The sequence below is a fragment of the Stigmatopora argus genome, chromosome 9 (genome assembly GCF_051989625.1).
Source record: "Stigmatopora argus isolate UIUO_Sarg chromosome 9, RoL_Sarg_1.0, whole genome shotgun sequence".
NCBI lineage: Eukaryota > Metazoa > Chordata > Actinopteri > Syngnathiformes > Syngnathidae > Stigmatopora > Stigmatopora argus.
Window position 1 is genome coordinate 11,062,991 of NC_135395.1, and position 13,240 is coordinate 11,076,230.

General features: G+C 42.6%; 1 protein-coding gene across 3 annotated transcripts; it reads right to left on the reverse strand.

The window, feature by feature from the left end:
• Window positions 1-277: 277 nt before the first annotated feature.
• Window positions 278-12,616, reverse strand: glrbb (glycine receptor, beta b). 3 transcript variants are annotated; one of them, XM_077610133.1, is made up of 10 exons: window positions 12,299-12,614; window positions 10,152-10,295; window positions 8,864-8,970; window positions 8,110-8,177; window positions 6,209-6,435; window positions 5,346-5,428; window positions 5,135-5,275; window positions 4,431-4,583; window positions 2,508-2,797; window positions 278-1,441 (listed from the first exon to the last, which is right to left on the reverse strand). In XM_077610133.1, exons 2-10 carry the CDS (start codon window positions 10,274-10,276, stop codon window positions 1,148-1,150), a joined length of 1,488 nt encoding a protein of 495 aa, XP_077466259.1. In that variant the 5' UTR covers window positions 10,277-10,295; window positions 12,299-12,614; the 3' UTR covers window positions 278-1,147. The 3 variants fall into 3 exon arrangements, with proteins under 3 accessions (XP_077466259.1, XP_077466260.1, XP_077466261.1); XM_077610134.1 differs by lacking the exon at window positions 278-1,441 and adding an exon at window positions 3,553-3,654 and having other exon boundaries at window positions 2,657-2,797; window positions 12,299-12,616; XM_077610135.1 differs by lacking the exons at window positions 278-1,441; window positions 2,508-2,797 and adding an exon at window positions 3,601-3,745 and having other exon boundaries at window positions 12,299-12,615.
• Between the last annotated feature and the right edge of the window lie 624 nt (window positions 12,617-13,240).

Sequence of the window (13,240 nt, forward strand, 5' to 3'; positions counted from 1 at the left end):
ATAGATCATTGTACAGCACTATGGTGAATACTAGTAGAGAGCCTACGTAGTCTCTAACAAGTGCCATTTTCATATTTATTCATTAAGTGTTTGAAGTGAATTTTGTGACCATAATTGGCAACACTCAACGCATGTCTTGATTGTGGCCAGCTAAGGGTTCACTGCTGCTTTGAACACAGGCATGTCAAACAATGATCGATTGTGGGGAAGGAAAAAAAATACATAGGTCACCTTTTATGTGCTATGCGTCAAAGATGAGCATCCCGAAGACGTTCGGTGTGCATCACATGATGTGAAAAGTCGTCTTTTTATTGAGCTTTTGCTTGCAACCCGTGAATACAGGTGGAAAACATCACAGTGGAAGGGCAGCAGGGGGCCTGTCACTCAAGAGCAAAAATATTAGGAAAAAGTTGCCCCAAAATCTGTTTTGTTTAAAATGCTGAATTCTAGATTTATAAGTGACAACATGCATGCGTTTCTCGCCTTCAATAACATGCACCGTTACAGTGTAACTTTCAGATAGGCGCTTTCCAATAAGAATAAAAATGATCTGATGATAAATAGATGCTATGTACATATGACATATATAAATAGGTTATCTATATTTATTTATAAGCCAGGGGTGGGCAAATATTTTTGCCAAACGGAGACGTTTTAGTTTTGACACAGACAGCTAGGCTGACATATTTGAATAAAAAATAATAATTTAAAAATGTTCAAACGTGTATGTCAAATAGATTTTATATCAAAATAATCTATGATCATTCTCCCATTGTTGTCTTCATTCCAATTAACAAAGGATCATAAATTAATTTGTGACTGTCATCTTAATTAAACATTAAATGTACATTTTAAAGCCAATATTAAGGCAGTTTTTTTTCTTCCTCAGAACATGTTTTCTATTTTTATGTTTCCTATCAATTTTATTTGATGTTATACCATGCCCACCCCTGATAGGAGCTCTTTTTGTAGAAGTGTGCATTGGATAAAGCTGTTGAATAAATCACCAGCAAGGATGATAAATAACATTTACGTAAGATAAATATATTATATAGTTTTAGTTTTGTAAGGGTGGGATTAACACGCTTTTGATGGGAGGAAGCACCAATTCATTTTTCTCTTTTTAGGGGGAGGGGGACGTCAGTGATCACAAGTAACAGGACCAGTAGATGACGTTGAAGAAGAGGAAGGAGAATGGAAAGAGGGCCCGGGCGTATAGGTCCACACGCTTGGCAGCAGATGGAATGACGGGCTTGGGGGGCGGCGGCTTCTTGTTGTTCTTGGTCTGTGATTTGCCACCAAGGGCTGTATCAATTGGTTTGCCGTAGCAGTCAAAGTTCGACAGCTCAAAGTCCCGCGGGAGCGAGCCCACGATGCTGAAATCGTTGGTGCGCAGGTCCGACTTGGAAGTGCACACTTTTTTGCAGCGTGTCTCCGCCACCTGCAAAGAAACAAAGGACTGGTATAAACATCTACAAGTCTGCAACACCGAAAAGATTTAGGTTAAAAAAAAAAAAAAAACAAAAAAAAGAGGTTAGTGCTTAGTTTGGATTATCAATTGTCAGGTTACTTATTGACTTTGAAAAATCGGTACTCGGTCGTTTGGTCACCGGTCTTTTGGTCGCCCGGAAGGTTATTGATAATTACCATTTAAATCGTTGCTCAAATTCCCTAAATACAAACTGCGAATTATTATTTAGTCATACTTAATGCCCTATTAATTATTAGGCTAAAGAAAAGCTCCAAATTTCCCGTACTTTTATTGTGTTTTGTTGGAGAACTTGTTAAGACCCTGACTGGCGCCCCTTCCTAAGGGGACAGCTCATGTACATACAAACTCTTATACACTCACATGTCTGCTCAGTGAAACTGCTTAGGGCCATTGTTGGCTTTTATTGATGCGTAGACCGTGTTGTTTTACTTTGTTTTGTCGCCAGTCTTTCGGTCGCCGGTCTTTTGGTCGCCCGTTGTTTGGGTCCGGGCGACCAAAAGACCGGCGACCAAACGACCGCACACGGAAAAATCTATTCAAAGTAGTGTGGCTATGATACTACTAGTATCGGTACGGATACATCTATGTGGAGCTTTTCTTGTTGATATTTCTTCACCTTGACGAGGCTCCCGGATTGAAGAGTATGTAATCAGTACAAATTATTAAGATCATCTCTGCTTCATTATGTTGATTTGCTTTTGACAAGAATTGCTCTTTAAAGTAAAATGAAAGTGGTGTAATCCTCCGCAAAGATGACTGAGAAGGACTCTAGAGGGACATTTGATTCGATTAGCGCACAATGTGGTGGCTGAATGACAAGCACAGTTACAGTAGAGTCACACAGAGTCCACCCATTTTCTGATAAATTAGTTTTCAGTTCACTGTTTTGCATTTAGATTACGTTAGAGCGGCTTGTAATGAATTCCTATTTTAAAATCTAAGCTTTCCTTAAAAGCGATTTCAAAAGGTATGGTTTAGCATGCCCATTGGATCGTAACTGGCAGAATTCACTGACGTGCAAAGTGCTGACGTGCAGCGGTGTCCCTCCGGTGCCATTGACGGTTTTGTCGTTGGTGGGGGTCTTGCCCGCCGCCTTCTCCTTGGACGCGATCTTGGCCTTTTCGGCCTCGATGCGCTTGGGGCTGTTGAGCATGACCTGCACCACGGCATACTCCACCAGTGAGGCAAAGCCGAACAGCAGGCAGGCAATCAGCCAGACGTCTATGGCCTTGACGTATGACACCTTTGGAAGCTCCGTGGCCAGAGACGTGCACTCCGAAGACAAAGACAGCACGGACAAGATGCCTGAAACACAACAGTAGACATAGACGCTTTGATGGGCACTTTTTCTTTTGAACCTGAACCATAGTTGGGAGATCACCTGAGGAATAATAATCCCTTTGTCCAAAAATCTAACTTTTCCTTGAAACATTCATTCAGCACGAAGCCACATTGGAAAATGTATCCAGACTTGGAAATCCAAACCTCTGTGTTGAAATCCCAAGCTCCTGTTATGTACCATGATACAGACTGAAAGCTGTCATTTAAATCTGTAACACTGACTTCAAACCCTTCAACCCAACCTGGGCGTCAATGCCAATGAAATTATGACATAAAATTTTGATGTGACACCCTAACATTGGTTTCTGACCAAATTATGAAAGCCTAACACGAGTTAGTGTCTTCTGTCAAAATGATCCAAATAAATGGAGTGAATGAAATGCAGTCTTTGTGCTGGAAGTCGAGTTCTATGGACTCTAAAAGTATTGTGTCGCTGTGAGCACCACACTAATTAAGACTCATTATAATTCTTCTGCTCAAATGGCCAGGTCGTTTCATTATAGAAGTTGCAGCTTAGGCAGGTATTTTAGCCCCCCGTTTCCAATTAATTTAATGTTTCTACCATGATGCAATAAATACATACAGTAAGGCCACCCCCAAATAATTACAAGAGGTTGTTTTAATCACACCGATGCTTTTTTTCTGCCCATTTAACATTCCGTTAGTGCCAAAGCACACTTTGAGCACACACAGTAACGAATGCGAGCGATGGCACACACCTGAGTGTTGAGTGACCTGCAGTGATCCCATTTAGAGAGGAGCGAAGAGGACGCGTCCATGAGGAATGGAGGTGATGATGACATGATGGAGGTGATGGACGACTGAAGGCACGATGGAGGACACGTGAAGTCACAGGACCAGGGGATCAGTGGATGATAATGCAAGTCATGCACAACTACAGTCGCACCTGGGCTAAAAAAACAACCTTTGAAATAACTGGAAACTGTCGTTTCAAAGTCCAAACCTGGCTTAATGTGCCTAACCTTTGTTTAAAACCTTAAACCCATACGGTGGACTCTTAATTTAAAACTGATTCAATTTTTTTGCTCCCAATACCGATTCTAATAACTGGCTCTGTGGTTTCGTGCAGTGTTGTGTCTTGTTTTGCTACATTTCTCATCGTCATTCCTTTTTTCTTCTTTTTTTTCGGTTTTGACTGTGATGCATGTGGGAGACACCTTATCATCAAATAGACAATGTTGCACTCTAGTTGCTTTTATCTTTGTAACGGTCGACCTGCCCCTGTATTGTTATACTTAGTCCTTGGCCTGCTTTGCTTTGTGAAGGACTTCAATCCCTTCCGTCAAGCACATCTGTTATTTATTGATTGATGGCATCCAGAAGCACATGTGCACATGCCTATTAGATGAAGTCCTTCACGCTGTCCAGCTGATTGATGGAGAGGCGATTGCTGTTAAAAAATGATTGATCTGCCAAAACTTCACTTCTGTACACAATAGGCTTTCACACCAAATTACCTTTTTATCAGAAATATACTTTTGACAACCTCCAGCTGCTCCCGCTGGGATATGTAAACATATTTTGCCAACAGACAGACATAGGACAGTACACAATCTATGAAAAAGAGTAGCCTTACCCAATGGCACTCTGGCGGCGCTAGCATCGGGGTTGATCCAGAAAGACAGCCAGGAGAGTACCACGATGAGCAGCGTTGGTGCGTAGACACCCATCATGTAGAAGCCCACCTGTCGCCGCAGGGTAAAGATGACCTCCACGCACGTGTAGTAGCCTGTCCGCCCACAAGTGAGAGATGTGTCACCGAAAAACACTAGTCCAATTGTGTAGCACCAAAACCTCATCCGTGACCGGACGTTTCGTCGAAAGACGTTTGGTCCCCGGACGTTTGGTCGACCGGACTTTTGGTCGACCGGACGTTTGGTCGACGGGATGTTTGGTAGAACAGACATTTGGTAGAACGGACGTTTGGTCGCTGGGTTCGCTCGCTGTCAAATTATGACAGAGAGTTTACTGTTGATATTTTGATATTAGATATGTAGATATTAAACTCACTCTCTCTCTCATGATTATAATTTTGAGAGCTGGTTTCAACAGTAACAACCCGGCGACCAAACGTCCGTTCTACCAAAAGTCCGGTCGACCAAACGTCCGGTCGACCAAACGTCCGGGGACCAAAGGTCCGGGGCCCAAACGTCCGGGGACCAATCGTCCGGGGACCAACCGTCTTTCGACGAAAAACGTCCGAGTACCAAATCATCATACGACTGCGATGCATTGAGGCAAACATTAGGTCTGGCGTTGAATGCAATATGGCCACGGTACCTGTTCCTGAATAGAACTTGGTGCAGTTGCCATAGTCGATATCTTCCTGTCGGATGTCAAACTGAGGCAGCGCTATGGCATCCATCTGTACTGGGTCGCCCGTCTGCCACATAAACTGAAGATCATCTGTGGTGTAGCCAACTGGAAAAAAAAATTACAGCTGATGTATTTTGGGCCTTAAACAGTTTGTTTTAATGCGGGTAAAACTCACAGCTTTCCAGTTGCATTTTGCATCTCTGGGTGTCCATGGGGAACAATGTAAGGTCCAGTGGACAAGAAAGTGTGACGGACAACCTGTCGGTTGGTAGACGACATTTTTAAAGCCGTCCCATTTGCACCAAAGCAGGGGACTCATTTGGAGGAGATTAATGGCGAGCAGACTCTAGATCAACAAACTATGAAATTACACCCGTAGATCATTATGAGCTGTCTACTGATGCCTCAGGGAAATTATCTAACTACCTTAGTGCTTTACTTTTAGATTTTGCACGGGTAATTGTGCTATACTACACATTCATGTTTGCTCATTGGCAAAATAGAGCCAATACAAATATGATGATTATATCTGTTAGCAGTGGAAAATGAACCCTATAAAATGGTGAGGCCTCAAAATCATCGTTTGATGCCGGGCTATGCCCATTTTAAACGGCATAAACAAAAAAGCTTTACAAATTAATGTCACCATTGGTCTAGGATACTATTTTTTGAGAAATTTGACAAATTCCTTTTGGAGTTTGCCATTGTATGAGACTAAAAATGGTTGGTTTAAAATAAAAAATGATAGTTTCCTTTTGAATCCATCCTTACGCACACAATTTTTCAGCATGATACATAAATTTGAAAAAATGGGTGAAATTTCCAGCAAACTGAGGCCACCCAAAAAGATATTAAATCATTAAAAATATCGGCATTAGTCTCACTCGAGAATTGGCCAAAAAAGGGTTCTTTCTATTTAATTTCCAGCAAAAGACCTTTAGATGTTTTATGTCATGTGTCTAGATTAAAATGTCCACCCGATTTCCAGTTAATGGTAACAAATGACATTAAATTGTGGCGATTATTTCATTAAAATACCTCATGCTGATAAGTACATCCCCATTCCGAAAGATGAAGAGGAGAATGTTCTCTTGCGTGACATCATGGAAGTTAGCGCTTTTTTCATTGGCGAAGAACAGGTCGGGCTTCCACAGGCATTTGAACATCTTGGGGTCCACTGTAAGCGAGTCTGACTTGAAGTCCTGCGGCAGTTTGAGCCGTGGGTCGTTCCAGCGCTGCCTCAAAAAGATGTTGATTCGGTAATCCTGCCAAATTAAACGCAGGAAACACACCGTTTATGTCCAGTGTTGGGTAAATAACCAGTTTGACCCTTTTGAACATAATTACTAGTTCTGTTTATTTTGACTGTGCGAACCCAGGGTTACCATGAATAACTGGCAAGAAAGTCGACATTTCAGTGCAGTAATATTCCCAAGTCAAATGTCTCATGGCCACTCACCCATATTTCAGGTGACAGTTACTTCCTGTCAAATTTTAGCAGCAACAGGCAACCGCCTCATCAAGAGATGCCTACATGTGTTCGTTATGGAAGCATACATAGGTTATCTGATGTTCTGTAACCCTGCACTAAACACACACGCTACACTGCTGACTTCAGAGAAGCCCCGCAGCTGCATACCAGACGGTCTATTCACATGCACACATATAACCCCTAAAAAGCTGGACTCACTTGGTTCTATTCTTCCTGCTGTGGGCCAGAGCTACTACCATGGGAACAGATATACATATCGGTATAACAATCTGTAAGGCCGATTAAAACGATCACAAATTGATTGAAAGTGACAGGAGCTCTAAATACACAAGACCTTCTTGTAGATCTCAAGGCTGTTTTGACATCCTACAGACCCAAAGGGGAGTGCTCTGTAGCGCCACCCATTGCTGTGGCATGTGTATAACAAGTTGGATGCACAAGTGCAAGAATCGTTTTTCTTTGATGTGGTATATTGATGTACATTTAATGGTGTTTCGAACTTGCTGAGTAGCTTCACCTGCACCCTCTGAGTCAGCCCTGCACTTTTCACTAGCCATCCAGCTGTCTCGCATAACCATTATTAGTCTGTGTAGTTCCTTGGCTTGTCAGGTTTTTGTTGTGCGCTGTTGTAAGTCGTGTCATTTCTGTGTTTTCTTAGAGGAAAAAAATGAATAAAGAACACTTTGTTTGGACGTAAAACTGGAACAAAAAACAGCTTCAAAGCATTAGTTGGCCTGCCAAATAATTCGAGTATGTTTCTCCTTGAGTAAGATATCAAAGGCATGCTGTCATTTCTTTAGGTCCACTCTGGGGCTGCTCTGACACACCTTTTGCCTTTGTACAAAGGAGCAAAGCGTGGAACTCAATCTTGTCTTTGGCTTGGAGTCAAGCTTCCCTTCTGGGGGGATTTAACATAGCCAGCAAATCGCAAAATTGAGGCACTGTAAAAGAAAAAATCTGCCCCAGCGTGGAATTAGTCATCGACGGAGCGAAAAATAGATATGCTATGGGTGGGAGGGGGTGAATGATGAGAAGTGAGTTGTCGTGACACGGAAGACCACAGAGACGCAAGAGAAGAAGACTGAAGTCCTCCATTTTGAGGATTTTTGGACTCTTTTTGCTTTTTGTTCCCGTATGGGTTTTCCGCACAGATTTTTCTTCCATCCTCCTCCCTCATGCAAATACATAGCTAAGCTTAAGCTGCACTAGCTCACTATGCTCATCTTTTTGAACAGTGTAGGTCTTTGGTTTTTCTAGTCCTTGCGTCCTGTAAGGACCCGTCCTTGAGTTTGGGCAATACATAAGTATGCACTGTCTGCTTCCTTAATCAGCAATGAAGCTATCCAATGAGCAAGGTCGTGAGAGTTTGCCCTCGACTGATGCAATTGAATTCTTTTTCAAGCCTGACAGAATGACTGAAATATGGCTTGTCAAAGTAAATGCTCACCATGGTCGTCTCCTGGATAGAGCCGAAGCTGTTGATAAAAATGTTCACTCGGTCTTCTACTGGTATTCCTGTGTTTGAAAGAAAAGATGGCAATAGTTAGGTCATTGTTATGATTTGAGAAACTTCTCTAGTAGCTCAGAATCCTGAACAAAGCACGAGGTTTTATAAGGCTGGATGAAAGGAATGTGCAGTTTGTGAGAGCTCGTGACACGCTGCTAATGGATGACTTTGAGTGTGGTGGTGGGGTCACTCTGGAATGGAGAGCAGATGTTTTGCCCGGGGAGGTGGTCGATTAGTTTGGCGGAAGCACGGGCCCACCGACATCTCTTGCCAAGGACCTTGAGGTCCGAAAGTATCTGGGAATCGACCCGAGGATGGCTTTTCGTGGATATCAGTCAAATCCTTGCTAGTACCTTGGGGATGTTTGTGACTAGAAGCAGAAAGGTCATGGTACCGCAACACTGCATGCCATAAAAAGTGTGAAAACTGACACTGGTGCTCAATTTATTGACAGGTGAAATAAGAAAAAATCAGAAGAGTCAACTCCTTTAAAGTCTTATTGTCAACATTCTTCGGAATTTTGTGTGAATCTTGAGACATCTCATAACTCTCAAGCTTTCATTCGTCTGATGATAAATCCTGAAAATGATGTTTTGAGTAGCTTTTGTGAAATTAGCATGACAACGGCAATCACGCGAGCTTCGTAAAAGCTAGACAGACAGATGGGAAGAGATGGAGAGGTATTCGGACTTACCTTTGAAGTTGGGCCGTATTCTGGGATCATAGGTGATCAGTAACCTATTCAAGATGTTACTTGTGGAATTGGCAGGCACTCGAGCCAAATCCTCTGATGACAGCTGCCTGTAAACAAAAAGGGGAGCAAAGGGCCATCACTGTGCTGCTCTCCTTTCTGATTCAATTATGCCCTGAAAAACGACTACTGGTATTGGCTTCGATTAGTAGCTGGCTGAAACTGGACCACCCAACTATGGAAACGGACATAGACTGACTGATCACCAATTAATTGTTTGCCTAAAAAATGTCCAAATCATTTTCTTCAGTAACAGTATATATTATTGGTTTCTGCAGTTTTTGATGAAGTCGAGTGATAAACAGGAGGTGAACCATGTGTACATTGGGTTCCGTATGTCTGAAGATTTTGTGTTCATGATAACTCAAGAACAAATAAAGGGATTATTATCAGAATTAACTGGCCGTAGTTGTGACTGGCAATTGGTTCAGGGTGTACCCAGCCTCCAGAATAAAATAGGATGAGATCAGCTCAAGCACCCCTGCCACATCAGTAAAAGTGATTTCACATCATATGCGCACATCTGAAAGAATGATCTGTTTCTGAGTAAATTGAGCTGATTGATTGATGTCTTGTCATAGAAAACCTGCAGAAAAAAACCCAGTTTTTCTTTTGAAGCTCTCTGCCGCAGAAACCTATAAAGAGAGTGCGGATGTTTGCATGGCAGAGGCGAGAGAAGCAGCAGAAGCTTGAGAAGCAGATCTGGCTGGAGAGCAGAGAAGAAAAATTCTTCTCCCCGTGGGTGGCAGTGAAGTCTCCTGCCAAAGAATCCCATCACCTCCCTTCTCTAAGCACTTTACATGTCATTATATAAACGTTATCCCGCACACAGGATCGGTGTGAGCGCTTTGCAGGAATGTTGGGAACTGTGTTGTTGCCATGATCAAAGTCAAACACATAATTCCTGCCTGATAAACCCCTCTTTCCAAGCTCCTCTCTTTTACAAGAGCTGGAGATTAAATGGAACCAAGAGGCTCCACAAAAGACGAAATATGCCATATGGCTTACTCTACATTTGTTACCATTTAAGGCACTTTTACAATATACCATGTCAATAGTATACATGTACAAATAGACTTCAAATGGGCTGTTAGAACCTTGAAATATTTGCACTTTTTAACCACACTAATATAGTGTATATAATATAATATAAAGTATAATATAGTATATGTTTGCATATACAGATAAAGCTCTGCAATGTGTGCTTCTGTTCTGTTTGTGTCTTACTTACGATGGGCAGTAAACCTGCTTCCCTTTCTTCTTCCCCTTCTTGGTTCCCTTCTCTTTAGTAGATGCTCCCTGAAGGCAAATACAAAGAACCAGAAGGAAGACCACCAGTTTCTTCTTGACGCCCATTCTGTGTGATGAGTGGAGCCTGACAAGATACAAAAAAAAGTAAAAAAAATCAACCAGTTTAAACTCAGATGACCTGCCAAGGTAAAAAAAAAAACACCTAGCAAATTGTGTCAATTTTATGTCAATGGAATGCCCAAAACAGCTGGCAAACAGTGGTATATGTCATCTCATCTTGGCACAGGAAAATGTCCTAAAAAGTAAATGAATCAATGCGACAAATTCCAAGTAAGAAATCGCTTTACAATTCAGTTCTCGTCAGAGCAATGTAACCCCCAAACAGGTAAAGGCACCTCAAATTAGCGTCCAATTTCAGTTGCGCTTCAAGTGTAGGATCTCTATCATATGTGGTGCCATCATCAATATAATCTGAATTGCGTGTTTGCAAGAGAATACAAACACAGCACATTTATTAAGCAGCTTTCGGAGTCACAAATCATCCTTGTGATGCAGTCGCCATTGTACAATAAAAGGATGTCACAGCCAAACTTGCTTCCTGCACATTAACTATCACAGTTTATCACTAGTGCTAGTAACAGAGTGCACTTAATAGGGGGAGGGAGAGAAAAAAACACTGTCTACAAATCATTAGAACATTGCAGAACATGGCTTCAAAACTGCTAGGCAACCAGAAATCTTCTGCAAAGTGACTTTGCCTCTGGCTCAAGTTGTCCCTCTGTGACCACTGAACAAGATTGCCCTCGTTCTGTTTGATCACGTCAGTGTTTAAAAAGAAGACTGTGTCACACAGAGTGGCAGTGTAAAACAGACATGCATGATCTGTTACCAAGACTTAAGGTTCAATAATGTGCACCCCTACCTGTTTTATAAACCTGCTTCACACTGGGGATTAGTTGGACAAATGCCTTAGGAGGAATTAAACAAAAACAAAATCTCATGAATTCACAGAAAAATAAAATATTTCCCAATTCATTTTGTCCTGGGTCCTTGAGAATTGTTCCTTTCATGATAGATATGTTAACTATAAAAAAACATTATACCTGCAAGCAATGATAAACAGGCCCTTGGACCCCAATTTTCATGGCAAATCTTCAAACTGATCAGCCATGCTGTGGGCACAGTAGATAGCAGAGACAAGAAGGATGGAAATTAAGTATCATCCATCTGTCTATGGTACCTGCTTCTGACTAGAGTAGGTGCTTTAGTGCTCTACCTCAGCCAAAATGGCGAAAATTCAAATGTCAAGGCTATTTTTTAATTCTTCTAGGAATCCTCCAAATGTTCTTCAAATTTATAACCCCAGGTTATAATGTGGAATTTCTTATTCATTACTGGCACCAATGTCAGGTGCTATTTTACCATCCATTTTATCTATGAGAAATCTGGCAGACTTTGGCCCAGCATAGCTTACCTAACTTAGCGTGTTTTTCTCTTTAATCGTAAAATATCGTAGATTTCCCGGCCAATGTATGGATAATTGTTACATCTCCATACCGCATCAGAAACTACCCAGAGATTCCCACACCTGGCAACCAGCCAATTGCAGGAAAACCTACCATTCACACTCACAAAATAAGAAAGGATGTGTGTCTTATTCTTTCCATTTCTTAGCAGGATTTTACTGTACCAACAAACAGACAACTACACTCAGGTTTGCATGTGATTTGCATATTGTTGAAGTATGGAAGGAAGGATACTGGGGAAAGGATGCAGGAGAATCTGCCAAAAGCATGCTGAGAAGATGCACTCCACATAAACCCTGAACCAGTCTACAGCTGTTTTACTGGTCTGAATGGTTGCACTGAATGTCATCATCAGTAAATGTCCCCACAAACAAACTACAACTGCTGCTTTATATGCAGGCATGCATGCATGCAACGAGGATGCTGCATTGGAACGCAAACAGAAACCACCATGTTAGGGAAGAATGGGAATGGAGGGGAGATGCCAGCACACGCAAACACGTACACAAGGACCCCCTCCCTCCCTAAAATGGCGGCCAATGCACGTCACGAACGTAAACATTCCGAGCACCACGTCATAACGTTAAGTCTTATCTATCACCTGTCAGGCGGTGGTCGAAAAACTCCCCTCCGGGCCGATCGGCGAAAGCAAGCTGGGGCAAATCGTGTTTAACGGCGCCTTCACGACCAGCAGCAACCGCTCCTTTCCATCCTCCTTCCCCGGGGGGCTTTAAAGCGTCCTTCTTTGGCGAGATGCGGTCTTTACTGCAGAGTCACATCCTCGACATCATGGCTGTGTTTTGTATTTTGATGTTTGGAAGGCTGGATATATTTAGGATGCTGTTAGGAGCCCAAGATGGAGGCTAGCTTGCCCGTTCGCGTGCGCACCTGTCATACAACATGCGCAGTTGCGGCTGCGCAGAAAGCCATGCCATCATTAGCGTGAAGTTGCGCCCCATACTGGAAATGTAAAAAAACAACTATTTATTCGTTTGTGCTGCGTTTGAGCCGCAAAAAAAGCTCCGATTGTGCCGTTATGTGATGTACTATGAGGGGCTATGACGTCAAAAGCCCAATAAAATAATTCTCAATCTCACAAAAACTAAAACAGCACAAACAAAACGTTTTGCGGTATAAACACAGCACGAACGAATGAAATCTTTCATCTCATCTCATTTTCTGAACTACTTTATCCTCACTAGGGTCGCGGGGGGTGCTGGAGCCTATCCCAGCTGACTTCGGGCCAGAGGCGGAGGGCAAAACTCTGAATTGGTGGCCAGCCAATCGCAGGGCACGAGGAGACAAACAACCATTCACGCCCACACTCATACCTGGGGGCATCCAATCCAATCCAATTTGGAGTGTCCAATCAGTCTTTGGAATGTGGGAGGAAACCGGAGTGCCCGGAGAAAACCCACGCAGGCCCAGGGATAACATGCAAACTCCACACAGGTGGACCGACCTGGATTTGAACCCAGGTCCCCCACTGTGAGGCACGCTCATTGCCAGACCTAGTGGTCCTTTTTTTCTTAGGATGAAGTAC